Source organism: Babesia microti, chromosome II (assembly GCF_000691945.2).
Source record: "Babesia microti strain RI chromosome II, complete genome".
NCBI classification, from domain to species: domain Eukaryota; phylum Apicomplexa; class Aconoidasida; order Piroplasmida; family Babesiidae; genus Babesia; species Babesia microti.
The window spans coordinates 569,333-594,648 of NC_027206.1; the positions used below are offsets into that span (position 1 = coordinate 569,333).

Below are 25,316 nucleotides of genomic sequence, written 5' to 3' on the forward strand. Positions count from 1 at the left end.
ATTGTTACATAATCATTCTCATGGGTTGTCATCCCTACAAACGATATTTATAATTGTTGATATGATTATTTATATGCTGGTACAATATGAGTGATAATATCTACGAATGTGAATCTCACCGACAGATCGTAAATACTGGTTGTAAAAGCTATGATTGATGTATAAACCATCTGAATAACCACTGATAATACATACTATTAGCCCACAATTAAAACTGGCTAGTTTGGTAAAAGATAACACATCACTGAATAGACACTCATTCCGAAACTCTGGTAAATACCAATCAATTTATTTCCTTATATCCACCCATAACAGTGGTCCACATATGTGCATTTCTTCAATATGCAGCCTACCATATGAGATCTATTATTGTTATTAACCTTACTATTAATAACCACACCAAACCAAAATGCTATAAAGTACAAAATAACGAGTTCCGTGACTACCACAGGCCTAACCAAAGAAATGACTCATTCACACATTTGCGACTATTATTCAACAGATCCTAGATAAATCAAATAATTAATCCAGTACATACTAATTCTATTAACACAATACATTAATCATGCTCAAATGCCGTATTTTAAAAATAAAAAGGAAAATCGGCCACCCATCACCAACTCTTCTACATTTACCAACAATATACTTTACAAAGTATAACATATCCAAGGTACCGAAGACCAAAATAAACCCTTTAAGACTGCCACTGGAACTAGGAGAGATTATGATACGTGGATAAAAAACTCAAACTCCTGGTCACAACCCACATAAGAATCACTCATTAGATAGAGCACGAGCTTGTGATCCCCAGGCTGGCTAGGCGCATCAATTTCCAGAGTACTAGTGACTTTCTTGCTGGTTGCTGCTATACGTTTTATGCCATAAAGAGCATTTTCACCACGGTCCCCCACCACCAACCACCACTCCTCCCTCTTGTCGGCCTGGTAATATGGACATGACACCAGAGATGCCTAAATAATATGTTATCACGAGCCAACATTTTACAGTACATTAACGGCTGTTCCAACACCAGAAATATACATTAACATACCTCGTTGTCCCTGTTTATCTGAACAGTTAGGGTAATGGACTGCCCCGGCTCCGCCTTTTCTGTATCCAAGGCGAATTCAACCTGTAAAATGGGGTATGAGTTACAGGCGTTGGCAATATCTGCCTTCTCAGCCTCAGTAAAACGCTCTAGCACCTTGTCCCTCAAATGCTCGTCCATGGAGATAAAGTCCAAAACATCATTAACTTTGTACTCTACATTAACAAGTACTAACCTTCACACAGCGATTGACAAATCTCAATATCAAAGTGCGGTAATTGCATAAGGGGCGAATTGGCAGCGCAAAGTGCCTGGACTACGAGTTGGCAGGTCTCCATTACCACCAGTGCAGGGGTCAGCCACATGTTGGAGCTTATAATGTCCACCAACGCGTGCGATAGCTTCAGAAAGATGGGTAGCAAAAATTGGACATCCCTTGCGAGATTTCGCGGTAGAGGTATGCGATTCATATGTGCCTCCACCAGCGTGGAGGCCTTGAAGTGAGGGTTGACAAAGACTCCTCCATGCTCTAGCGTCGGTAGCCCCAATTTGCGGGCAATACGATTGATAACAGACTCTTCGTTTTGATGCAAAGGCAGGCTTTCAATTTCACAAGAGGCACAAATTATTGTGATTAGAAGCCTTCGCGTCAAGTTTGGCTGGATTGAACGGTGGAACAGTTCGATTGTTTCGCAACGTAGGCAGTAGTATGCCCCGACTAGACCCGTGTTTAGCGGAGATATTGTATCTGAAACTTCAACAAGCTGCATTTTTTCCAGACTGGTTAGGGTATTTTCCACCAGTTCTGACAAGTGGTCGCTCAAGTGTTCATTTGTTACAGCCATTAGGCCATAGTAGTTTGGATTCTTAGATAGCCTGCGGTAGTAGAGTGTCCAAGTGAGCCAGTCCAAGGCATCTTGCTGGTTTTCGATTGTGCCCAAAACTATTTCGGAATTAAAATGTTCCTCCAAGCGTGTCTCCAGTGCGCTTTCTGCAGGAAGTGCTTCGAAAAGTGCTGTTTTGTAGTAGTCTTTAAGGCTATTAAGGGTAAAGACTACGCCTTTTGCTGTGGTTTTAGTGGATGTCGGATTTTTATACCATTTCGTTACATATTGAGTGAGGGATGGGCCAAAATGATGGAGAAATTCTGTGTCAAACAGAGGAAAAAATTCTGCGCCTGATGACCTTATTCCGTCCGATAGAGAAAGCAGGTGTAGTAAATGTAGGGGTGAATAGTCAGTTTCAGAAAGTCCAATGCAGGGAAGCTCCAATTGTATTGGAGTAAAAATTGGCGTCAAAAATTTCGTGTCCTTTATGATTACAGAAGGTGCAAAAACCCTTAAATCATCAACTACCGATTGGTCAACTACTAAGGTATCAATCAGCCCACAAGCAAACAATATCTCTATCAGCCTAAACTCAGACTCATCAGTGTACCCATGGATATACCCAATGCTTGTTTTTAGCGTCTCAACCAATGAACGCTCGCTTATCTCGTTTTGGGAAATTATCTCTTCCATCAGGCTGAGACCCTCCCATTCAGGCACCGCCGCTTGTCTTCTAAGCGCAATTTCAACTGCGGTAATGCGAGTCTCTACTGCGTCTGTACAGAATATAATAACTTTTTTTGAAGAGTCAACGACACCATCGCAGCAGGGTCTTTCAAGAGGATAGAGCTTCTCAGCCTTGAGAGTCTTCAAAATAGACATTAACCTCTCCTCTCTCTCAGAAGATTCAACCGAACGAATGCTAACAGCCAATGGAGTTTTACGTGCGTCAGTAGAGAAGTTGAACACTTTGCTGGCCCCGATCCAATTAGATATGTCTGAAGCGTTGCCCACTGGATATGAAAGTGCAATTATCCTAACTTGCAGGTTGAGCTGCGTGATAGCAAATCGTAACCGTGATATACTTACTTCCATCTCTGGGCCCACAGTCGGATTTGATACCATGTGGAGGTTATCCACAATGAATAAAGAAATTGACTGAAATATTTCTCGTGACTTCCAGCGCCTGAATAAATTGTCATATTGGAAAGGGGTGCCTATGATCATATGTGAAGAGAAGAACTTGTTGCAGTCCCCCTTCAGATCTCCGTCCAAAAGTGCCACTTGAAGCCCTTCAAACAGGTTCTGGTACAAGTGGTAGTATTGGCGAGCGTTTTTGTCACTTGATGCCATTAGCGCAATGACAGAATTTTCACAGCTCCCAGAGTTAAGGCGTTCAAGAATGGCAAAGTCGATGCAAAGCCTTTTTCCACACATTGGTGGAATACACAAAAGCACGTTTTCGGTACCAGCAGAGAGACACTCAAAAATCTGAGTCTGGATGCCGTCTAGGCAGCCGTTACTGATCCCTAGTTTTGCAAAGCCTGGTAGCTTCTCGAGATACCGCTGGGCAAGCTCATTTTTCATATTGCAGACAGGAAAGGGGACTAGATCAAGCAACTCGGTGTGTTTACTGGGAGAATCTACCAATATAAGGTTGTTAAAAGAGATGCTGGTGCATGTCTCTACGTTAATCCAGCTGTCCGAAATGATCTTCAAGTAGTAGTTTGGCGCAAGGGGCTGTGAGATAGGAACGGTGAAATTATATGTCTTTTCACTTTCATTGCGAGAAATGGATATAAGGTCGTAGTAAAGCACTTTTTGACAATCCACATCCTCAACCAGAAGCCAAAATCTTTCAGCCTTCCCATGAACGTTGGATGTGTTATCCCAGACAAAACAAGAAATAACACAAAGTTCAATTGCCACCCTGGTACTAGTTAGGGGTTGGACATAAACCTGAACGTCCAACTTAGGTATGGAGTGGACAGCCCGGAACAAAAGCTCTCCATATTTGGTGTTTCTAATCAATTCGCCTAACTCTAGGGCCGACAAGTCATAGTATCGTTCAAAGGGGAAATCCTTACGCTCAAGCTTTTTGATCACATCCAAGGGCACGTATGGGATTTGTCTAAGCGGCAAACTACTAGACCACATTTGGTGCTCAATGCATTTGCTGTAATACAATGCCTTCTCTGCTACGTTAGCCCAGCCACGTTTAATTCCAATCTCAAAAAAGGCACGCATGATTCGGGTAGCATTCTGACGTATATAAGTCATCTCCGATACCAGCGCATACCCCTCAAGTTTAAGACGAGATATGTAGGCCTGTAACAAAATGATAATCTTAGAAGTTGCCTCGGTATGCATACCTTTGATAGGAATGGGCACTTTCTCCATCAACATGCCCAACTCGATGGCCTCTTGTTCACGCACTGGGATATACCTAAATTCGTAGCTTAGGGAGAAGAGCCGTAGTAAATCCGCGTCAGACATATCCGGCTTCAAGTGGTTAGAGAATACGGATATGGACTCTGGCCTCAAGTAATAGTGAGAGGAGATGGTGCCTAAAAAGGTGGGTTGGACAGTTTCCGACTTGGGTTCATACCTCACCATGCCCAGTTGGTGCAGCTGGCCCAGTGCCGATAGCATGAATATCCTAGCCGCGTCATCGGCCGACAAGTTTTTATCCACGGATTCTTTCATATACAGGGTCAAATTGTTACACAATCGCACGTACAGGTAGGTGCTCTTCAAAAATTTCAAGCATTCTTCCAAGGAAGCTGCATTCCTGGAGGCAATTTCCGCGTTTATGACGTTGGGAAGCTGTGGCACAAGTTGGGACTCTATGGGCAACTGATGGTTATTCAAAGATAGGTAGAACTGTAGGTTTGCCATCTCCGTTATGATCACTCCCTTGCCCTTTGTGTCGTATTGGGGCCTGCCGGCCCGACCCAGCATCTGGGTAACATGAAGGGGACACAACTCGGACCACTCGCCCTTTTCAGGAGAAAAGACCTGAGTTCCCTTTATTATCACTGTGTGTGCGGGTAGATTCACCCCCCAAGCAAGAGTAGCCGTTGATACTAACACTTGTATGTGCTTGTCAGCAAACAGGTCTTCCACAAGCTGGCGATCTGAACGCTCTAGCCCTGCATGGTGGATAGCCAACCCAAAAGGCAGCAGTTCTGTAAGTTGGGACGACTTGGAATTGCTGGCTTCACTTGCCAAAATCTCTCGTGATGAAGATTCAGAAATGAAGGCTCCCAAGTTGTCCCGTGAAAGGGCCGTGTCTTTGATAAATTTTGCCGTCCTGTACGTTTCCTTTCTAGAATGCACAAAAACAAGAATTTGGCAGCTAGAAACATCGTTAATCACCTCTTGGTAGAGAATTTCGTTGATTGCGTTGAAACGTTTGATAGCCTTCTTCTCCTTCACGCCATAATACACCTGCTCCAAGGGCACAGGCCTAAAGTGGCTGCCAAAGTAGAAAAGCCCTCGGTCTAGATTAACAGTGAGAAATCTAGCCACGTCTTCGTAGTTTGGAAGCGTGGCCGATAGACCAACTAGCCTTACGCGTTCGGGCCTCTGACTCAGGCGGGCCACAATAGCCTCCAGCACTGGACCCCTAGTGTCATGGAGTAGGTGTATTTCATCAATTATAACCAATCTAAGCCGCTCAAGCAGGGGCTCATTGCCTGTTTTACGTGTAACTACGTCAAACTTCTCTGGCGTAGTTACAATTATATGCGTTTTCTCAAGTTGTGCCCGAGATACGGATACATCACCAGTCAGCTCTTCCACCCTTATTCCATGCTGATTCAGCCTGAGCGAGAATGACTGGGTTTGTTCGGATACCAGAGATTTCATGGGAGATATGTAGGCGATTAAAAAGGAGGGTTTTGTCCCAAGAGAAGGTATGGCCTCTGACTGGTCTGTGAGGCCCAATGTCTCCCCTATGGCATTCAGAATGGCTAAAATTGCCACATTCGTCTTGCCCGCGCCGGTAGGTGCACAGATCAATAAATTTTCCTCATACATTTTAAAAGCTACCTCAAATACCGCGGACTGTACAGGATTAAGCTTATCAATTTTTGCCACGCTAAATGCAGGCTGTGCCCACATTGGAAGTGCTGAAATAGGGACTGATTTGATTGTGTTATCTGGCCTAAGTGCTGGAAAAATTGTCACTTTGGAATATTCCTTAGTTTCCACGCGTTCAGATCCCTCCGGAAGAACAACTTTCTCATTTGACATAAACTGTGAGCCTTGGGCGAAGGCATACGTTTCCAATGATATTGTAAAATTTTGTTCATCAACATTGTTAACTCTATTTGTTGTACCTGTGCTATTTGTTATGTTATCAGTGTCTAAATCGACATCTGTGTGAGAATACAACTTTGTGTCATTGTGACGCAAAGAAGCCATTTCAACACGCAAATTCTTCGCCTTTTCTTCCTCCAAATTACGACGATTTTTTGATAATTGGAGCTCTTCTAGCACTAACTGGCCCTGCGGTACCTTTGCCATCTCATTTTTTATGTCCTGTGCCTCGACTTCAGATTGCGCTTGACCCAACCTCGTGCAGTAGTATATTTGCCACCTATTATGTAGCAACTTCTTGCAAAAATCAAAATTTTCATAGTTGAACAATGTTACTATCGTATTTTCGCACTCTTGTATATCCATTATTTGCAATGCCTTCAACAATTCCTTTTCCATCGCCACTGACTGCTCCGGGTTGTTGTACAACCTGTTGAGTTCCCTTTGTAACCAGTGGGAATCGATGCTGGTGATGGGAATTTTGTGTTCGTCGATGGAAAGTTTCTCATCCGGTTCATTTAGTTGGATGCAGTTTTGTTGTTTGGCCTTTTCATATTCATCTGTTATCTCATTGTCAATTTCATCATCTATCTCCGACTCCAAAACATCTAAAGTATCATCATCCTCTTCATCAAAAAGGAGCGAAACGCCTTCTGTATCAGCACCGGTGCTCATGGTAAGTGAGTCAAAATCGGATAACTCCTTGCACATGACATTCAGTGACGCATAGTCACTATCAGTGACATTGCCAATTGAATCTCTTAACTGGTCGATTGTACCTCCTCCGCGCAGCAATGAAATGATCTCATTGGCAGCGTCACTCAGCATTTCGAAGGGCTGATCTCCTAGAATCTGCTGGATAAGCGTTAGTAATTGTTCATAGATCTTCTTCGTCTTTGAGCTGTTGGGTTGGTAACCCTGATTACACTTGACATTTAGTACTGATTGACCCAGTGATATATCCAGCTTTGGTCGTCTTTTAGTCTTATTTGGCTTATTTTCCGGCATCTTTGGTCTGGTAAACTCCACACAATCGCCCATCTTGTGGTAGATACGACCAACCAGACTTTCTGGCTCTCCAGTTGGTTCATTAGATGATACTGGCCCTTCTCTGTGTAGAACTAGATTTGAGTTGTTGCGGTATTGGAAGCGTGCATGGCGTTCGTATTCTTCAGCCATTTTTTCTATTAGTTATATAAACGAAGATTCAGTAATAAAGATAATATTATAAATAAAACTAGTTATAGATGTCCTTATGAAAACGAAATTAGGCAATTTGGGTGATTTAACCAATTAAAATTCAGATTCAGCTCTTTATTATTAGTTAATAGGCTGGTAACAGTGATTAGTGATAGTTATGGGCACAGATTCCTATTCAACGAAACATTTTAGATAGCTAATTCCAAAAATTGTTTATTTTAAAATATACCTGTGTTGTTTCGTTCTTGTTGCTGGGCCCTTGTAACTACCATGGGGTGCGTATATCTAAATAATCGAGTATATCCATGTATACTTCCAAGTTACAAATTCGGCATTATTATGGATTTAATGTATGATTGTAGGCAAAATATTTCACTTTCTTTCCTAAATAACTTCTAAATGCAGCATTAACAATTTTTTCGTATCTTTATGTAATTAATGTTATGTCTGGTTGATTATTGTATTGAATTATTTCTTACTTTGTGGATAATATATGAAATTGTTGCAAAATATAAATATTTTCATTCATTATCAAAATTAGACGATCATTACGCCGGATAATTTATCTTAAATCTCTGGGAAGTTTTCAAAATCTTGTATCAGCCTTACCTAAAGCTAAAGCATTATCATTTCGTACCAACTTGAACAATTTGTTAGTGTTATATTTTTAAAGATAGTACCAATTATTTCTGAGCAAAGATCCACTATGTGATTAACCTATATTAATCATTCAGGCCATCAATTTACACATTTATTCGTGATTTCCAATCTACAATTTGTTTGCAAATTAACTAATTGAGGCTATTTGCAATGTTTGCATTTTAATGTATAAATTAGAATTTGGTAAACTATTGGAAGAAGATACTTGCCATAATTTTTCCGGTAAAAATTATATTATTTGTATAATTTGATTACTATTATTACATTCTATCGTTTATATATTATGTGCGTTAAGTTGGGTTATATAAGAATTCAATTTTAATTACACGATAAATAAAGGCTAATATGGATAATTGGCGGTTATTGCCGCCTTATTTTCTAGAGTATGGCCTTGCTATGCAACAAATCCGTTCCTTCAATCACTTCGTGCAAAGTGGCATTAGGGAGATCTTGAATGCACCCAGCAACAAAATTATTCGTACAGAAATAGACACCAAGTTTTACATTGAATTTTTGGACATCAGAATAGGTCTTCCAAACTATGAAGAAGATATGGTCACCAGTAGTTTGGTGCCTAACATTTGCAGAATTAGAGATTTAACATACAGTGCACCAATTTACGTGGATGTTGAATACACACGTGGTAGTGATATTATTAGAAAGCAGAACGCGGAAATTGGGCGGTTGCCTGTTATGTTGAAAAGCGCAATTTGTTCGCTGGAGGGGAAGGATGAGTTGGAGCTTCAAAAGCTTGGTGAATGTCCCCATGATCCGGGCGGTTATTTCATTATCAAAGGCTCAGAAAAGGTGAGTATATTTTTAAGAAATTCGTAAGAAGGGCATATATTTTTTGAAATCCTATGACAACATTATTTTTACTTTATATGTATATTCTTGAGCATCACTTATTTTGCTATTATTATTACTTTATAATATACATACAATTAATTGATTGGGTGCAAACATATATTTAACAGATTGCATGTACATAAAATTTTCCCTTCATAATTAATCAATGACTCTTCATTTGTTATATTATTATTACAGAATGAGTAACAATGACATTTGAAATTAATTTCCCCCATGTATATTTACCCGTCAAATGATTACATTGCTTTATTTTAGCATAAATGTTTATCTATTTTCCCTTTCATTTACGTTATTATCTTATATATTTATATTATCTGAACATTTGGCTTCATTTATCTTACCACTCATCCATATGCCATTAATTGTTTAGCTTTTATTTTGTGGACTAATATTTATTATTTCTTTAAGCTTATGTTTTCTAAATTAATTCAAACATTTATTAATAAGAGTTATAGATATTATGGATTTGTTAGAATCTTTACAATATATGACTAATGCAGGTAATAGTGATTCAAGAACAACTATCTAAAAATCGCATACTAGTGGAACGGGATGTAAAACACAATATATGTGCCACTCTCACCTCAGCCACGGCGGAATCCAAATCCCGTGCCAGTGTTGTGCTAAAGAGTGAAAAGATATACCTCAGACACAACAGTTTCACTGATGATCTCCCAATTTCTATTATATTCATGGCAATGGGAATTGAATCTACTCAGGAAATTGCTGAGATAATCGGAGCAGGTCATAGCTACCCAAGGTCTGTTTACTTGTCATTATCACCCCTTATAGCAAACGACATCAGAACTATTAAGGATGCTCTGTTGTTTATTGGCAGTAGAATACGATCTAGGATTATGGCTAGAGGCTTCTTTGCTCCCGTAAAGGAGAAAGTTGCCAAGTCTGATACTGTGATTATTAAAGAAGCTTATGATATCCTCGATCGGGTAATATTGCCACATGTACCCATGAAAAAGTCAAAGTCAAGGGACTACAGCGAGAAGATTACGTGCCTAGCGTTGATGGTTAGGCGTGTGCTAAATTGTGCCTATAAAGACGCTCCCCTTGATGACAAGGATCACTATGGCAATAAGAGACTCGAGCTTGCAGGACAACTTGTTAGCATTTTATTCGAAGGTAACAATAATTTTGATAATAATAAACAAATTTTTTTTGATTTACATATATATTAACTACGGTGTATATACAAAACGCATATAATGTTAATTAATATTATTACGCATGAATTATTAATTTTATATATGCATAAAATAAACCTTTAAAAAATTGAAAACATAACACAGATTTATATAAAAAATTCATATTCCAAGTAAAGAAACAAGTGGAACAGTCACTCGAACGATATATACAATCTCGCAGCAGCGGGAGTGACACTACATATCCAGACACTTTTAGAAACTTACCACATGATATAATTACTAGAGGAATGCAATCTTCTCTTTCAACTGGTAACTGGAATATCAAGCGTTTCAAGATGGAGCGTAGTGGTGTAACCCAAATACTGAGTCGTCTCAATTATATGGCAACAATTGGTATGATGATGCGCATAAACTCTCAATTTGAAAAGGGGCGTAAGGTGAGTGGTCCAAGAGCCCTTTCTCCTTCGCAGTGGGGATTTATCTGTCCTTGTGATACTCCGGAAGGGGAATCATGTGGGCTTGTTAAGAATCTAGCACTTGCCACGCATGTGACAAACGATGAAAATCCCCAATATCTTGAAAGGCTTTTGTACTCATTAGGTCTATTTCCTAGTAAATATGTTGCAACAAGGGACCTTTTTGACCCACGTAACTGGCTAGTATTTTTGAACGGATTGCTGGTTGGCGTCCATTCAAATGCAGAGCTGCTGATGGATAACATTAGAAAGTTGAGAAGGGCTGGAAAAATTGGAGAGTTTGTCTCCATTTACTGCGATGATAGTTCGGTGTACATTTCTTCCGATGGGGGCCGTGTTTGTCGGCCATTGATAATCGTCGAATCTGGCAAATCTAAACTTACCAATGAAATATTAGATCAGGTAATTGCTGGTAAATTAAAGCTCAATCAATTGCTAAAGGGTGGCATCTTAGAGTGGATAGATGTAAATGAGGAGAATAACTTGCTTATTGCTACAAAGCCTAATGAAATTACATGCAAAACAACCCACCTAGAGCTGGACCCCTTTACTATTTTAGGTATAATTTCGGGACTAATCCCCTATCCACACCACAACCAAAGCCCTAGGAATACATACCAATGTGGCATGGGCAAGCAAGCAATTGGCAGTGTAGGTTACAACCAATTTTCGCGATGTGACACGATTCTACACACCCTAGTGTATCCCCAGAAGCCACTTGTTACAACTCGTACTGTGAAGCTGACAGCTTTTGAGAAGTTGCCTGCGGGTCAAAATGCAATTGTAGCTGTGATGAGTTACGGCGGCTATGAAATTGAAGATGCCATTGTGATCAATAAGGCATCAGTTGAACGAGGGTTTGGCAGGTGTATAAGTATGAAGAGGATGAGTGTGGAGTTGAAAAAGTACCACACGGGCAGTAGTGATATTGCTGCTCCAACCAATCAATTGGCATCGAATATTAATTACCAGGGCATAGAGTCAGATGGTATTGTACGGGTTGGGCATGAGTTATCTAATGATCAAATTATCGTTTCCAAGATTACACAAGGCCAAAAAATTACTCCAGTAAAGTATAAGCAAAACACTTCATCGCACTTGGATAGGGTGATTGTCACTGATACGACGTCTGGTTGTAGAGTATATAAAATGATGTTGAGAAAATTTAGGTCGCCTGAGCTAGGCGATAAATTTAGTTCGCGACATGGCCAAAAGGGAGTTGTGGGTTTGATAGCAAATCAGGAAGATTTGCCCTTCTCATCCAATGGCTGGGTCCCGGATTTGATCATGAATCCACACGGTTTCCCCAGCAGAATGACTGTGGGCAAGTTGTTGGAATTAGTAGCCTCCAAGGCTACAGTTTGCACTGGTATTGAATTAGATGGTACTGCCTTTGCAGATCCTCAAATGGAAAGCATATGGAAGATTTTGCTACAGCATGGATTTAGTCCCTCTGGAAAGGAGTTGCTCTATTCTGGTGGGGTTTTATTTACTCTGTATTCATTTCTCAATATATATAATTTGTTTTTAATAAAAAATCATTTTGAAATTATTATATTTAAATTGCATTACCCCTATATAATAGTATGGCTAGTATAATATAATGTGTATTTTGCACTTTTAATAATTTACTCTGTAATACGATTAATTTAAAGCAATCTTATTTGATAAATAAAATCACTTAGGATTTACAGGAGAGGCGATAGAAACATATATATTCACTGGGCCTATCTATTACCAAAAGCTGAAACACATGGTACAAGATAAGATCCACGCCAGGGGCCGTGGTCCTAGGCAATTGCTGACTCGACAGCCCACTGAAGGCAGATCTAAGGATGGTGGGCTTAGATTAGGTGAGATGGAGAGGGATTGTCTCATATCTTACGGTACGAGCAATTTGATACTTGAGCGACTAATGTTGAGTAGTGATGTATGTAGAGTAATGGTTTGCAACAAGTGCGGGCTGATTGGCTATAAAAGCGACTGCCTTTACTGTAAATTGTCCAATTCTTGCGTACCAATACATATGCCCTACGCCTGTAAGCTGTTGTTCCACGAACTGCAGACGATGAACATAGCACCAAGGATATTACTGACATCCAGTAACGACTTTTGACATTACAAGCTTACTGTAGAATAGTTGTTTTCGTAATTATATGCATAGTTACTATGGTTATATAGATAATAAGTATCATGAGGCGTGGGTAGACCTGATTCGGTGGTGTAGCATGGGTTAATTGTTTGAAGCTACGAAACAACTTAGAAGTGTTACAAATGGTAAGTCCTAAGTGGTTTCAGCGAATAGCATTAATGTATATATACAGATTCTACAAAATGTATGATAATAAATAGAGTAGAACGATATACATACAATTACAAACAGTACATAAATATACAGTTATTAAATATATTAAATGGAAATATTATAATTTATATATTTAAAACAAACGACAAAAGCTTTATATAAATTATACACCAAACAATAATTTTACAACTACCAAATGGTGGAACATGTAACAGAAAAATTTCAACATATATATTTTAAGAATTTTGCGGAAAATTGTATTAAATTTATTGAAAAATACACTAAAACATTGTTTTGTAACATACAAATGGCATCATCACGATGAGAAGTTGTATATATATTTTTGAGTGCGTATACATAAAATATGTAACATGAGTGGGTGACCTTCCACCCCATTACATTACATACATTCGGTTTTCATATGCAAACATTAATACTTGCCCATATATTGAGCGATATACATTATAAATATTGTTTAAGCATTTAAAATGGGTGCTGGTACTCCCAGAGGTATTAAGGCTGCCCGCAAACTAAAAATTAGGAGACGCAAACAGAGATGGGCAGATAAGGCCTATAAGAAATCCCACCTGGGTTCTAGATGGAAATCAAACCCATTTAGAGGAAGCTCTCATGCAAAGGGAATTGTCGTGGAAAAGGTTGCTATTGAAGCTAAACAGGTAGGCACCCCAAAATCTTGTTGCTCTGTTATTGTTACTGAGTGTCTAACTTGGGGAATAACACTGCAAATTTGTCTACATATTTTTGCTACAATTATTAACTCAGCCAAATTCTGCCTACCGAAAATCAGTTCGCGTACAGCTCATCAAGAATGGTAAAAAAATCACCGCTTTCGTTCCACGTGACGGTTGCCTGAACTACATTGATGAAAATGATGAGGTATTGGTTTCTGGATTCGGTAGATCTGGCCACTCCGTTGGAGATCTGCCTGGTGTCAGGTTCAAAGTGGTCAAAGTAGCTGGTGTGTCTTTGCTTGCACTATTTAAGGAGAAAAAGGAAAAACCAAGATCATAAGGTTTAACTGCAGCAAGGATAATTTTATTATATAAGTTTATTAAATATAGAATTAGTTAATTAATCCATTTAGCACTGTGGATAAATTACATTTTTATATATGAAATTGGTATCTTATCACGTATACAACGTACATATGCGAATTGGGGCAACTGGTGTGTATTCGAGATTCTACCATTAAAAATTGACTACATAAAAATCGAAAAAGTAGGAGGCTTAGTGTCGGTATAAAATTACATATTTTTTAATTTACGCTGTAAATTAAAAAATATGTCATTGTTGCGCGATTGTGTAGCAAAGTTTTTGCGAAAAAACTGGCTGTCCCAGGATCTAACTAAGCAGGTGATTACTTTTGTAGAATCCTAATTTTGGCAAATGGAACGAACATCAATGCGCCGTAGTAGAGTGATATTACCATGGACAGAAACAGTTGTATGTATACATATATGTGGTTGTCTAACACATAGCCCCGTGAATGATCTAAGTCAGATATTAGATTTACAGTAGTATTGTATATATATAACTCGGATATATATGTATAGTGCTATGAATAATGCGATTTTGATTTTGGTCCTGGAGTTGCCAGCGGGTTTATACTTTGGGTCAAAAAACTCCATACCGTCCTACCCCATAGCAAACAAAGGTATATTATCTGTTGCGATACAATGGTGGTAAGTCTTCTTTTTTTAATGTTATTCATTCCGTGTTAGTTGTTAAAAAATTTTACATATTTATTAATCTGTTTAATAATTGATTATTATAGTATCTTTGTTATTATTAAGTACTCGTTTGTGTTGTGTTTATATTTTAATTGCTGCAAATTTAAATAATTAATATAATCGAATAATTGGTGATCCAGGAACGATTTTTAGTAAAAAACTTTAAAGGTTTAGCCAAACATGAGTGTAGTGAGAACATGAAGAAGAAGATTCAACGTAATGACCACCTTAAGAAGTTGAATGTTAAATTTCGTGACAAGTATATCAATGAGAGGAAGAAATGTATGGAAGAACTAAAAAATCGTGCTTTGGGCTATGCCAAAGAATATGAGGAAGCTGAGAAGGAATTGATCAAGATTAGAAGACAGGCTAAGGCCGAAAATGCCTTCTTTAAGGAGCCAGATGCCAAGGTCATTTTCGCTATCCGTATCAAGGGTATCAATAAGTTGTCCCCCAAAGTAAGACTGACCTTAAGATTGTTCCGATTGTTGCAGTTGCATAACGGGGTGTTTATAAAAGTTAATAAAGCAACTACCGAAATGCTAAAGATTGTATCTCCTTATATTGCCTATGGCTATCCATCATTGGCAACTATAAGAAAACTCATGTACAAGAGGGCTTATGCTAAAACTGGAAAATTAGGCGCTAGAAAAAGAGAAAAAATATCAACTGACGAAATTGTAAGTGCAAACTTGGGCCAGTACGGAATTCACGGCGTTGAAGATATTGTACACGAGATTTACACTGTTGGACCTAACTTTAAGCAAGCAACCAATTTTCTATGGCCATTCAAACTGAGCTCACCAAAGAAGGGATTTGTTGCTAAGAGGCATAGCTACTGTGAACAGAGGGGAGGTGATTCTGGCAACCGTGAGGAATTTATTAATGAGCTTATTTGTAGGATGATATAATATCCATACAAGCACTAAAGCTTTTATAAGCATTTAAAACAATAATCACATTGAAATTTTGAAAGTCTCAACATTTTTACTACCAAGTGTTACGACAGTGCGGCTTGTCAGCAAAATGGCTTATAAATTAATTATTTTAAATACTTTGTTGATATTTGTAAGTTGTTCGCTGGCAATATTTGTTGATGTTTGTGAGTTGATTGCTGGCAATATTACAACTGAGTTCTAATAAATGTGAGATATTTGTATTTGTTTAGCGCATATATTTAAGGCTGGTGGTTTACTAGATTCTTTAGGGAATTAATCAGGTGGGCATTTGCAGTTCCTGGATTAGTGTTTTATTACCAAAAATTGGAGTAGCCTGGGATATTAGTTCATCTTTGGAAATTTCTTGTGCATTGAATTGTTTGATAACCGCTAGAAATTTAGAAAAGTCGTCATATGTTAGTGAGGATTTCACTTTTCTAAATAATTGATGGTGTGTTACTTGAAAAAGGCCTTAGATTCAGCAGATGAATCCTTATTATAGGCTGTATTAGATTTGTTAGAGGAAAATATGGAGTTATCTAGAGTTTTAGAAATGTTTGAGCAGAAATCTTTGGTATATGAAAACCCGTTATAATCTAGCTAATTACGGCGGTTACCCATCATGGATCTGGGGGCAGCACATTCCAGCAAATCATCAATGGATGCGTGCTAAATCACTTAATTCACACACCTTTCTAGTTACATCATAATCAGATTGGTCATTTTGAATTGATGTAATTACGGCACGCTTCAATGATTCCAGTCTCTCCAGATCTTTGTAAAGGTTCTTGATTGTGTTGATTAAATTCTGGTTTTCTTCCGTAATCTGATTAACTTTTTGCGTTGATTCAATCAACTGTACTTCAATATTACTGTATTTCTTTTGAATCGCTGCAATGTGATCCGTTTTTTCGGCCAACTGCGTTTTCAGAGTTCTAATCTCTCCCTCTTGCGAATTTATCCTCGTTTTATATGCATTAGTTAGTATACGTATCCCTAATGATAATTGTTCTAAATTACTAGTTTAATACCATCTGTATCGGTTGGTAGCCATGAAAGGTCAAAGGTAGAATTCGTCATGGTTCATCACGTGATCTGCGCTACTGTGCATATTACGCTTGTCAATACAAACGTAATATGTATAGAATGATGCATCGTGAATAGTTTAATTTAATACATTATTATTGGTTTGTTATTTTGTATCTAATCCACAACTAATCTAATAGACCTACTCACTACATAACCTAATGTTCAACAACAACATTCGGACATAAATGTGTGCCTAAACAATTGGCACATATAGGAATACAGTTATATTGAATACTGTATCTAATTAATTTGCTAAAAATCATACATCAGTTTATAATAAGGTTATACCAAAGTGTGTTATGTTTAATATTAGATGTTGGGTATGATGTGTAGGTTTAGGTTTAGCCTTTGGTATATGACTAAGGAGCTGCGGTTACCCTTCAGTGGGTATTAATGTAGTATACATGTTAATATACAAATTCGCACATAGATTTACATACATAATTTGTTATATTCAACTGTTTACTTACAAATTATTATCATGCATCGCACATAAATTAATTAATTGTGGTACCTTTTTAACGCCAAACAATTCTTTAGTGTTAAGTAATACACTATTTGTTGATAATGACATAGAATCTTCTAATTGCATATCAAACATGTCAAAGTATGCCGTTGAATTACCACAAACGTCAATATTTAGTGGAAACTCTACAATTGAACAATTGGAACAGTATTCCAATTCCGTTGATGCGATATCACTAATAATACACCACAATGAACTTATTAAGCTATATAAGGTCAATGATTTGCAAAAATATATAATAAACTTCCCTAAGTCGAAGAGGATGGATAAGACCCGAGCTCCATTAATGAAGATATATTTTCTCCCTTCAATCACTCATGATCTTTCTAACTGGCCTAAGGAAGCCCAGAAAATTATTGCTTCAGTTGATCATGTAATCGCTAGTGACAAGCTTTACTATACTTACAACGACCTAAGCCTATCAGAAGCTCTGTACCTACTGGCACCGAATGATAACTTCCAAAGTATTTCATTTGAAACAATTGGACATATTGCCCATTTAAATTTGACAGAAAATCGAATTCCAATTAAGCATTTAATTGGGAAGGTTATATACGATGTAGGCATAGTGTAATATAGAAAAACAAACACATTAAAACAGTGGTAAATAAGGTAGGCAAACTGAACAATACTTTCAGAACCATGGAATTGGAATTGATTTATGGTAATAAGAATTATATTACAACGTTGGTAAGCTACATAACAAATAGACGGAAAACGGAATCAAATTCAAAGTAGATTATGAGAACATTTACTGGAATTCTAGACTTGAAACTGAAAGATTTAGGATATCACAATTGCTGAAACCTGGCGATTTCGTGATGGATATATTTGCAGGATTAGGTGCTTTTGCAATGTACACAGCTAGAAAGGGTTGTTTAACATTTGCAAATGATCTAAATCCTATAGCCTCTCAATATATTTATGAAAATGCGCAGTTAAATAAAGTAGATCATTTAATCCATTCTTACAACATGGATGCCCGAGAATTTATCAATTTCATTCTATCGAATAAATCCATACTTACTTATGAGATAAATGCCAAACTTAATAAGGGCGAGCCAGTGACTTTGCACATACTGATGAATTTGCCAGAGATGGCCCCAGAATATCTAGGTATTAATACAACAAATTAGATTCGTTTCATATACTAAACCAGCTCCCTCAAGTAGATGTACAATTCCACACATACTTATTCTGCAAAAACTACGAAGACTTAAGTCAAATTAAGGAAAAGGCTTATCAATCGCTGGGATTCCTTCCCAATGCCAACTTTCATGAAGTTAGGAGTGTTGCGCCTAACAAGATTATGTATTGTATGGAATTTTCATGGCAATATTCGTGAATATTTTTATATACTAATTGTAACAATATATAGATACAGAATCTCGTTAACTAGTCTCATGCATGAATTATTAATTTCTAATAGGAATGTTAATCGGAAATTTACGTAGATATAAATCATATAGCGTTGTCTCTCGCCTAAATTTTAATATTATAATTTTAAAAACGGTTGTTTATGTATATTGGAAACAGTGATTGGTGTGGTGCCCCATACTATATCACTAACCCTAACGTATATATCATTGATAAGACATAACAAAATGTTCTTCAATTAAGTACTAACTGACTTAAAATGGTAAGTATTCATTCACTCTTATTTGTCCAATATCATTTGTATATGCTGGATATTATTGTATAGTTTTGATTTAGGGACGAGTGAGAACTAAGACCGTAAAACGTGCAGCCAGACAGATAGTGGAAAAATACTATGCCAAACTCAGCCTGGACTTTCAGTACAACAAAAAAGTTTCCGAAGAAGTGGCTCTTATACCTTCAAAGAGGATGAGAAACAAAGTAGCTGGGTATATCACCCACCTAATGAGAAGGATACAAAAGGGACCCGTTAGAGGGATTTCCTTGAAACTTCAGGAAGAGGAGAGGGAAAGACGTATGGATTTTGTCCCGGAAAAGTCCGAAGTTGACGTACCAATTATCCAAATTGATCAAGACACCGTAGACATGTTAACCAATTTGAAAATATTTATCCCAAATGTCAAAGTGATTTCAAACGTTCCTCACGGCGGGTATGGACATGGCCACGGTCTCCACCATCACTCACACCCCTATCACTAGCACAACATCTAACTCTTCTATCTATTAATTATTAGTAACAAACATTAGAGTATGATATTCCACTTTTCTGTTAATCTGACTTTACTGACATACATAATTATTCAATTGACTATGATTATAAATATCACACAAATAATCAGTTTGTGATCATTTAGATTTAGTCATACTATTCATATAGTAGCTATCTACATAATGATTTAATAAGAATAAGCATGAATGTTATGTACTAATATAAACTGTAGTGACTAAGCGATATTCGCAATTAATTTGTACATATCTTTTTTATCCCTATTGCTGTTTAACCAATTAGACACTACATCCTTATCCAATTTGGCTATTATTTCACTCAAATAATCCGTGATAACATCATCAACACCCACTAGCTTGGAACAAAAATCAAGTTCCGTTGATAAATCCCGTTCAACCATGGTTATTATAAACATGCGATAAACCCACATAGAGTTGTTTAAAGGGTCGTTTTCCAATACTAGAGTAGTAAGTGATAACTCTTTGTCAAGCACATCAATATTGTCGGTAAAATAATCAGTAATTAGCCATTGCCTAAATAAATAGCAGCAAACCTGTAAGCCCACAAAATATAGTTTTTGGTGTCTACCATAATCTCAAGCCTCGTATATTCCAGCTCACATAGTGGATCATATCCTCTTGATACAAGCCATTTGCGATGGTTCCAGACCTAATTGTAGATAATTTCAATGTATTAATCAATATTCAAATAATTATTTCACTCATATAATAAACAATGTTACCTGAAAAGTCTTAAGATTATAGTATGCGATCTTTCTACAAAATTCCATCTAGATAACACACATCAATACCTCATCATGCAACGAAAATGATGGAATAGAATCCAACACTTTTTCTCGAAAAACCCAGACAGAATAATGGGCAGGATTCTTAATTAAGATGTATTCGCTAGGTAATAATCCTCTAGAAGTATATTCTTCATGCTTATTCATATAATAGATTATGTCCAACGCGCGTTTATCTAGATGAAATAATTGACACCTTCATATGACTTTTTTATATTAGGGAAACTAGAATTAGCACACTCAAGGATATCTTGATAATTGTGTTCAAAAATTAAGCAAGTATCGGGAAATTCTGGTTTAGGAGGGGGAAATGTATAGTCGGATGATTTAACAGTGACAACAACCCCCTCGGAAAAATCACTTTCAGACAATGATTCGGAGACGTATAATTTATTAACCATAATATAATCATATATGAATACAAATTTATAATTTGTGAATTAAATTAAATGTTGAGAAGTCAATATGGACTGGGCCACTTTCTGTGCACCACACCCTTATTGTCTGGCCACACAATTTTGTCATCCGGATGTGTCAAATAATGTTCTTTAACTTTGTGCTGCTTGAATGTCTTCTTCTTTATAAGCTCCAAGTAGCTCAGGCGGCGTCTATAGTACATGTTATCAATATATCGTCTCCTAACAGCTAGATTCTTTGAGCATTCATAATAATTCATAGTTTCGTTATCCACATTAGTACTATTATCACTGGTGTGTGTTCCGTATAGTGTTTTTTGGGGGGTTTTTGAAAGTTCCAAAACGCTAGATGAGTTTTTGTGTACCTCTGTAGATCAATTAGTGTTGGACAATCTGCGATAGCTTCTGCTGTAACTGATTTTAAAAATGTTTCTATCATTTTGCGATGTTTATTTACTGTGCTAAAAAGGGTGTCTACTTTTTTAAAGGGATTTTCGGAGGGTTTTTTGCACATCCTATCAGCCTAAGTTACGCTAATCTGTATACCTGGAAGTATAGATAAGATGATAGGTTGAAATCTGCAAGCATATATTTGCTAGGCCAGTACCAGCTGACAGCATCTCTGCCCTTTAATGGCTTAAGAAATTCCTTCTCCCCGGGCATACCAGACTGGTACCCAAATAATTGCTCACGAGCATAGCGAACCAGAGCCTCCTTCCTAGACACAGAGGAACGCTTCAAACTAGTAAATGCCATAATAAATTATTTTGGGAATAATTTTTATTTTTAGGCAAAAATGTTATTGCGATTCGTTCACAAATTACACTTTGAAATAAATACACTAATAACTACTAACAACTCATGGTGTGCCAGCACTATATATTCGATATATATACATATAATGATATAGCAACAATAATTATTGTACCAATAACTAATGTTTATGCGGATAATTACGCAATATAATTGTTAAGCGATATACAATATATTCTACGATTTTGTGATCAACAAATCTGCCTACATAATGCCATGTTATACCATCGTTTTGGTACATTCATGCAATTTCTGCTCCAACACCTCAAATTTTTCTGTTTGCACTGCAGTAATTTGAATTTCTAAGTCATAAATATTTTTAAGCAGTTTTTGGATCTAGTTTAGATGTTAAACTCACTTCCAAATGTTCCAGATCAGCTAAGAGTTGTGCATTTTTCTGTATGGACTGCTTGGCCGCATCGCAGGCAATTTTGAAGGTTTCGTGCCTAAACATAGGCTCATTGTTGTTATTTAAGGTATTTGTGTTATTTGTAGGTACTTGGTCAAATTTTGAATCTGATAACAAAATTTCCAATGCCGCTTTGGCACCGCCAGACGAGATTACAGGGCTCAATGAGTTAGAAATAAATGCTAGGTATGCCAGGAATTCATTTGGAGTTTTCCCAAATACAACAGGATCGTAACTAATTTAACCTTACGCTTACGTTGTGTCAAATGAAGATCCCTTATTTACCAATTCTTCAATAGGCAATTGTGAAAATTTCAGTAAGCATTCATGTGGAGATTTGCCCACATATTTACCAATTGATTCCCAGTCGTCAGTGTATGTCCCAATTGCTTCTAAATTAGTGACGATGTACCTATTAACAACTGTATCTGATATTGTGTCCATGGGATTGAATTCTTGTCTGCAAATTCGAATGGTATTTGTACCTTAGATTAACAATTAAGTAATACCATTGAAAAATGATTCTTTGATAGCGAAGGAGGGATTCGACCAGAGCTATAACATTTAGGGCACCAAATACACTCGCTCAGGTCACAATTAGAGGAAATTGGTGATAAATTTCCATTGGTAATAGGAGGTATCAAAATATACATCAAATATCGACAACTGCGTCCGCATGATACACATTTCTGTGTTAGTTATTGATATTAAGTATTGGAATGTATATGTTGAAATTTAGAAAATATAACGCATTTGTCTAATTAATAAATAATGATTGCAGAGACTGAATGCCTACCATTGAGTGATCAAGTGTACACATTGTGTCAATTTTAGTATTTGGTTGAGTTTCATCTGTTTGCGATTCGTTTTTTATCAATCCACTATCATGCTTGTGTGAGCTGTGGATTTCATGTTCATATACTTTATCATTGATAATTGATTGAGGACTGTCCAGTGTATATTGTGACTTGTGATTGATGGATTGCCAGAAGTCCAGATAAGCAAAGTTGTAAAGAATCTCTTCTACACTAAAATTATTAATTTCGCTACAACATTTCCTAGGGTCAAGTTGGACAAGGGGATCCCTGTTATACAAATTTATCATTTCATTCGCTGCCAATGGAAATAATTTGCGTTTCGTAAACTCAGTTGAACTAGTTAACTTGGTAATTTCCTTATATTCTGTGACGGATAATTCATTTTGCGAATCTTTGCAAACATCGGTATTTGAACTAAACATAGTATTAGTATAATGTTATTTTTAGCGTTGATAACCACGCATACACAAAGTATTTGATTAATTTAAGATCAAATACACGAAAGTTGGGTAAATAAAAATTATTTGTGGGTCAGATTACTACAATATATACGATGTATTTATACTGTTTACTATGTCTGTCTGCATTTAACCATGACTATATTTTGATTAAAAATTATGAATCAAGTATAACACGTATAGATAGCCGGTTATTTCAAGTATTTACTTCGTACAAATAATTCTGTAATACTGGTATTTATTTTTTACTGCGAAATTATATATAACCCCTTAATATTGATATTAATTAGATTCTAATTATTAACTGAATCGTTATATAATCTAATGACAATTACCCCGTTAATGTTTAGAGAATATTTAGTATTCTCATACAATATCGCTGTTATATATATATATATATATATATGTATTAATTTTCAATACAGGTCCCCTCCAATTACTATTCAGCAAAGATTATGTGTGTCCATAAATAGACTATTTATTTGCCTAACAAGTTACTATACGATATTACGGATTGGTCGCAGCAACAGGCGTGCATAATATGTGCTCTATTTTGTGTAAGAATTATAATTAACTAAATAATCATTCAATACACAAAGTAGAGCACTTAATTATTAGTGTAAGAGAATTATACAAATTTATTAAAAATAACGATTAATCAGAGTCATCACTGTCAATCTCCAAATCCAACTGTCTCCCTGTAATCTGTCTCCACATCTTCAAAATGTCATCAGATGCCGTTTCAAAATGGGAAGTTGCATCGTAAGACGATGATATGAAGATATTGTCACTGTTTACAGCATCTGTAGGAACGTAAATATCTGAAAGGATGAAGAAGGAATCTTCAATTGTACCCAAAAGGTTCAATGCCGGTTTTATTTCCTTTTGGGGGTTGCTAGTCTCCACAGTGGTTGAGATTATTGATACATACTTCCCCTTAGCACTAACCCCATGACTACTAGATACTAGAGTGATGTATACATCGTGTTTGCGGTTAAGTTCCTTCTGTGGGATTATAATTTGGCACGAGGAGGCGTCGCTTGTACCCGGTATCGGGTGGTTTAGTATTGCAATAAATCTACACACCTGCCCTATTTTTTTAAGTCTGTCTTTGGCACTAATGTTAGTAGCAGCTGCAATTTCCAGGTAATTGCCAGGATCTGTAACTACCATTTTACACCTCCCAGTTTCTCCGTCAGTTGTTGTAATACCAGATACTTTGCCCATTTCATCAAATAAAAATGACTTGACTCGTTTATTCAGCATATGCACGCCTCCGTGTATTGCACAACGACGGGAAAATGCCTCAGGCAATCCTCCCAATCCATAAATAGGATAAATGAAAGGTGAATCGCCAAATCTTATCAGGGAGTTCATGTAAAGTTTGATCTTTTTAATAGTGATAATACCGGGTTCATTTAAGTAGTCATCAGTAGTGTGAAGTGCCACCGCGTGGCCTAGGAAGGCAATAGTGCTATCTTCAAGGCCGTAACTTTTGTAAAACATATTCATTGGATCAACGAAAGGGTTCAAACCCTTCCAAGTTTCCTCGTCATTCTCGTCAAAATTTGCTATGTATTTGTAAAAATTGTGACACCTTGTCTTTTCAAAAAATCCCATCAAAGGTGACGATAAAGCCTCCATTTCAGTCGCCGGGACCTTGTGTATGTACTTTGTATTGGTGAGGAAGGTGGCCTTTTGGTATTGATATACATAAGAACCATCCAAAACTTTCCATTCTAAATATTTGGAAGTTTTAGTCAATCTAAGAATCTTTACCAGTTTGCCAGATGCTAAAACAAACTTTGGTATAAGATCCACATTCCACTCCCTGTTGTGGCCAAATGATTGTGGCGGTTGCTTTCCCGGTGCCAGTCTGTTGTATAAATTGGTAAGATTTAGTGATGCTGATTCTCCGCCGTAGTATACATTTTTATCCAAGACCAAAACCTTCCTGCCTGACATAGACAATAGGACACTTAGAACACTTTCTTTGAGCCCTGTACCGATAACAATGACATCATATTCCGTATCCATTATGAAAATTTAGCTATAATATAAATTATTGGATAAAAGTCAATAATTTATGATACAAATTGAAAATGAAATAGTCGTGACGTGGTAGCGATAAAAGATAAAATAATAGCGATATAATAAAAGTGCTACTTTTTACACCTTGTTACTTAGATTACACATATATATTAAATTATGTGAGTTTGAAATTTTTAATTGTACATTTATGTGTCAAACACTATTGAAT

At 37.0% G+C, this 25,316-nt stretch overlaps 12 protein-coding genes across 12 annotated transcripts; 5 read left to right on the forward strand and 7 right to left on the reverse strand.

Moving 5' to 3' along the window:
- BMR1_02g01570 (BMN1-5B) lies at positions 723–7,377 on the reverse strand (the record flags this gene model as incomplete). The annotated part of the gene is made up of 3 exons (XM_012792630.1): positions 723–971; positions 1,052–1,263; positions 1,284–7,377. The coding sequence occupies 3 exons, from the start codon at positions 7,375–7,377 to the stop codon at positions 723–725; spliced, it is 6,555 nt and encodes a 2,184-aa protein (XP_012648084.1).
- Positions 8,404–12,680, forward strand: BMR1_02g01575 (DNA-directed RNA polymerase III subunit C2; the record flags this gene model as incomplete). Its single annotated transcript, XM_021481487.1, has 4 exons — positions 8,404–8,865; positions 9,429–10,065; positions 10,233–12,041; positions 12,250–12,680. 4 exons carry the CDS (start codon positions 8,404–8,406, stop codon positions 12,678–12,680), a joined length of 3,339 nt encoding a protein of 1,112 aa, XP_021338125.1.
- BMR1_02g01585 (small subunit ribosomal protein S23e) lies at positions 13,358–13,901 on the forward strand (the record flags this gene model as incomplete). Its single annotated transcript, XM_012792632.1, has 2 exons — positions 13,358–13,546; positions 13,653–13,901. The coding sequence occupies 2 exons, from the start codon at positions 13,358–13,360 to the stop codon at positions 13,899–13,901; spliced, it is 438 nt and encodes a 145-aa protein (XP_012648086.1).
- On the reverse strand, positions 14,135–14,518 carry BMR1_02g01590 (hypothetical protein; the record flags this gene model as incomplete). Its single annotated transcript, XM_021481488.1, has 3 exons — positions 14,135–14,231; positions 14,252–14,381; positions 14,404–14,518. The coding sequence occupies 3 exons, from the start codon at positions 14,516–14,518 to the stop codon at positions 14,135–14,137; spliced, it is 342 nt and encodes a 113-aa protein (XP_021338126.1).
- Positions 14,567–15,531, forward strand: BMR1_02g01591 (60S ribosomal protein L7; the record flags this gene model as incomplete). Its single annotated transcript, XM_021481489.1, has 2 exons — positions 14,567–14,572; positions 14,761–15,531. 2 exons carry the CDS (start codon positions 14,567–14,569, stop codon positions 15,529–15,531), a joined length of 777 nt encoding a protein of 258 aa, XP_021338127.1.
- BMR1_02g01595 (Uncharacterized protein At4g15545) lies at positions 15,798–16,638 on the reverse strand (the record flags this gene model as incomplete). The annotated part of the gene is made up of 6 exons (XM_021481490.1): positions 15,798–15,856; positions 15,877–15,995; positions 16,019–16,154; positions 16,176–16,227; positions 16,250–16,569; positions 16,590–16,638. The coding sequence occupies 6 exons, from the start codon at positions 16,636–16,638 to the stop codon at positions 15,798–15,800; spliced, it is 735 nt and encodes a 244-aa protein (XP_021338128.1).
- A 608-nt stretch (positions 16,639–17,246) lies between these two features.
- BMR1_02g01596 (Met-10+ like-protein) lies at positions 17,247–18,518 on the forward strand (the record flags this gene model as incomplete). The annotated part of the gene is made up of 4 exons (XM_012792635.2): positions 17,247–17,732; positions 17,753–17,863; positions 17,884–18,289; positions 18,310–18,518. The coding sequence occupies 4 exons, from the start codon at positions 17,247–17,249 to the stop codon at positions 18,516–18,518; spliced, it is 1,212 nt and encodes a 403-aa protein (XP_012648089.2).
- BMR1_02g01597 (Ribosomal S17) lies at positions 18,810–19,309 on the forward strand (the record flags this gene model as incomplete). Its single annotated transcript, XM_021481491.1, has 2 exons — positions 18,810–18,812; positions 18,887–19,309. 2 exons carry the CDS (start codon positions 18,810–18,812, stop codon positions 19,307–19,309), a joined length of 426 nt encoding a protein of 141 aa, XP_021338129.1.
- Positions 19,555–20,543, reverse strand: BMR1_02g01605 (protein farnesyltransferase/geranylgeranyltransferase type-1 subunit; the record flags this gene model as incomplete). Its single annotated transcript, XM_012792636.1, has 5 exons — positions 19,555–19,870; positions 19,891–20,006; positions 20,080–20,127; positions 20,149–20,318; positions 20,339–20,543. 5 exons carry the CDS (start codon positions 20,541–20,543, stop codon positions 19,555–19,557), a joined length of 855 nt encoding a protein of 284 aa, XP_012648090.1.
- Positions 20,544–20,602: 59 nt separating this feature from the next.
- On the reverse strand, positions 20,603–21,314 carry BMR1_02g01610 (conserved protein, unknown function; the record flags this gene model as incomplete). Its single annotated transcript, XM_012792637.1, has 3 exons — positions 20,603–20,903; positions 20,924–21,081; positions 21,105–21,314. 3 exons carry the CDS (start codon positions 21,312–21,314, stop codon positions 20,603–20,605), a joined length of 669 nt encoding a protein of 222 aa, XP_012648091.1.
- BMR1_02g01611 (SWI/SNF and RSC complexes subunit ssr2) lies at positions 21,549–23,020 on the reverse strand (the record flags this gene model as incomplete). The annotated part of the gene is made up of 7 exons (XM_021481493.1): positions 21,549–21,575; positions 21,597–21,707; positions 21,730–22,015; positions 22,037–22,172; positions 22,193–22,265; positions 22,290–22,469; positions 22,577–23,020. The coding sequence occupies 7 exons, from the start codon at positions 23,018–23,020 to the stop codon at positions 21,549–21,551; spliced, it is 1,257 nt and encodes a 418-aa protein (XP_021338130.1).
- Positions 23,711–25,093, reverse strand: BMR1_02g01625 (Rab GDP dissociation inhibitor beta; the record flags this gene model as incomplete). Its single annotated transcript, XM_012792640.1, has 1 exon — positions 23,711–25,093. One exon carries the CDS (start codon positions 25,091–25,093, stop codon positions 23,711–23,713), a length of 1,383 nt encoding a protein of 460 aa, XP_012648094.1.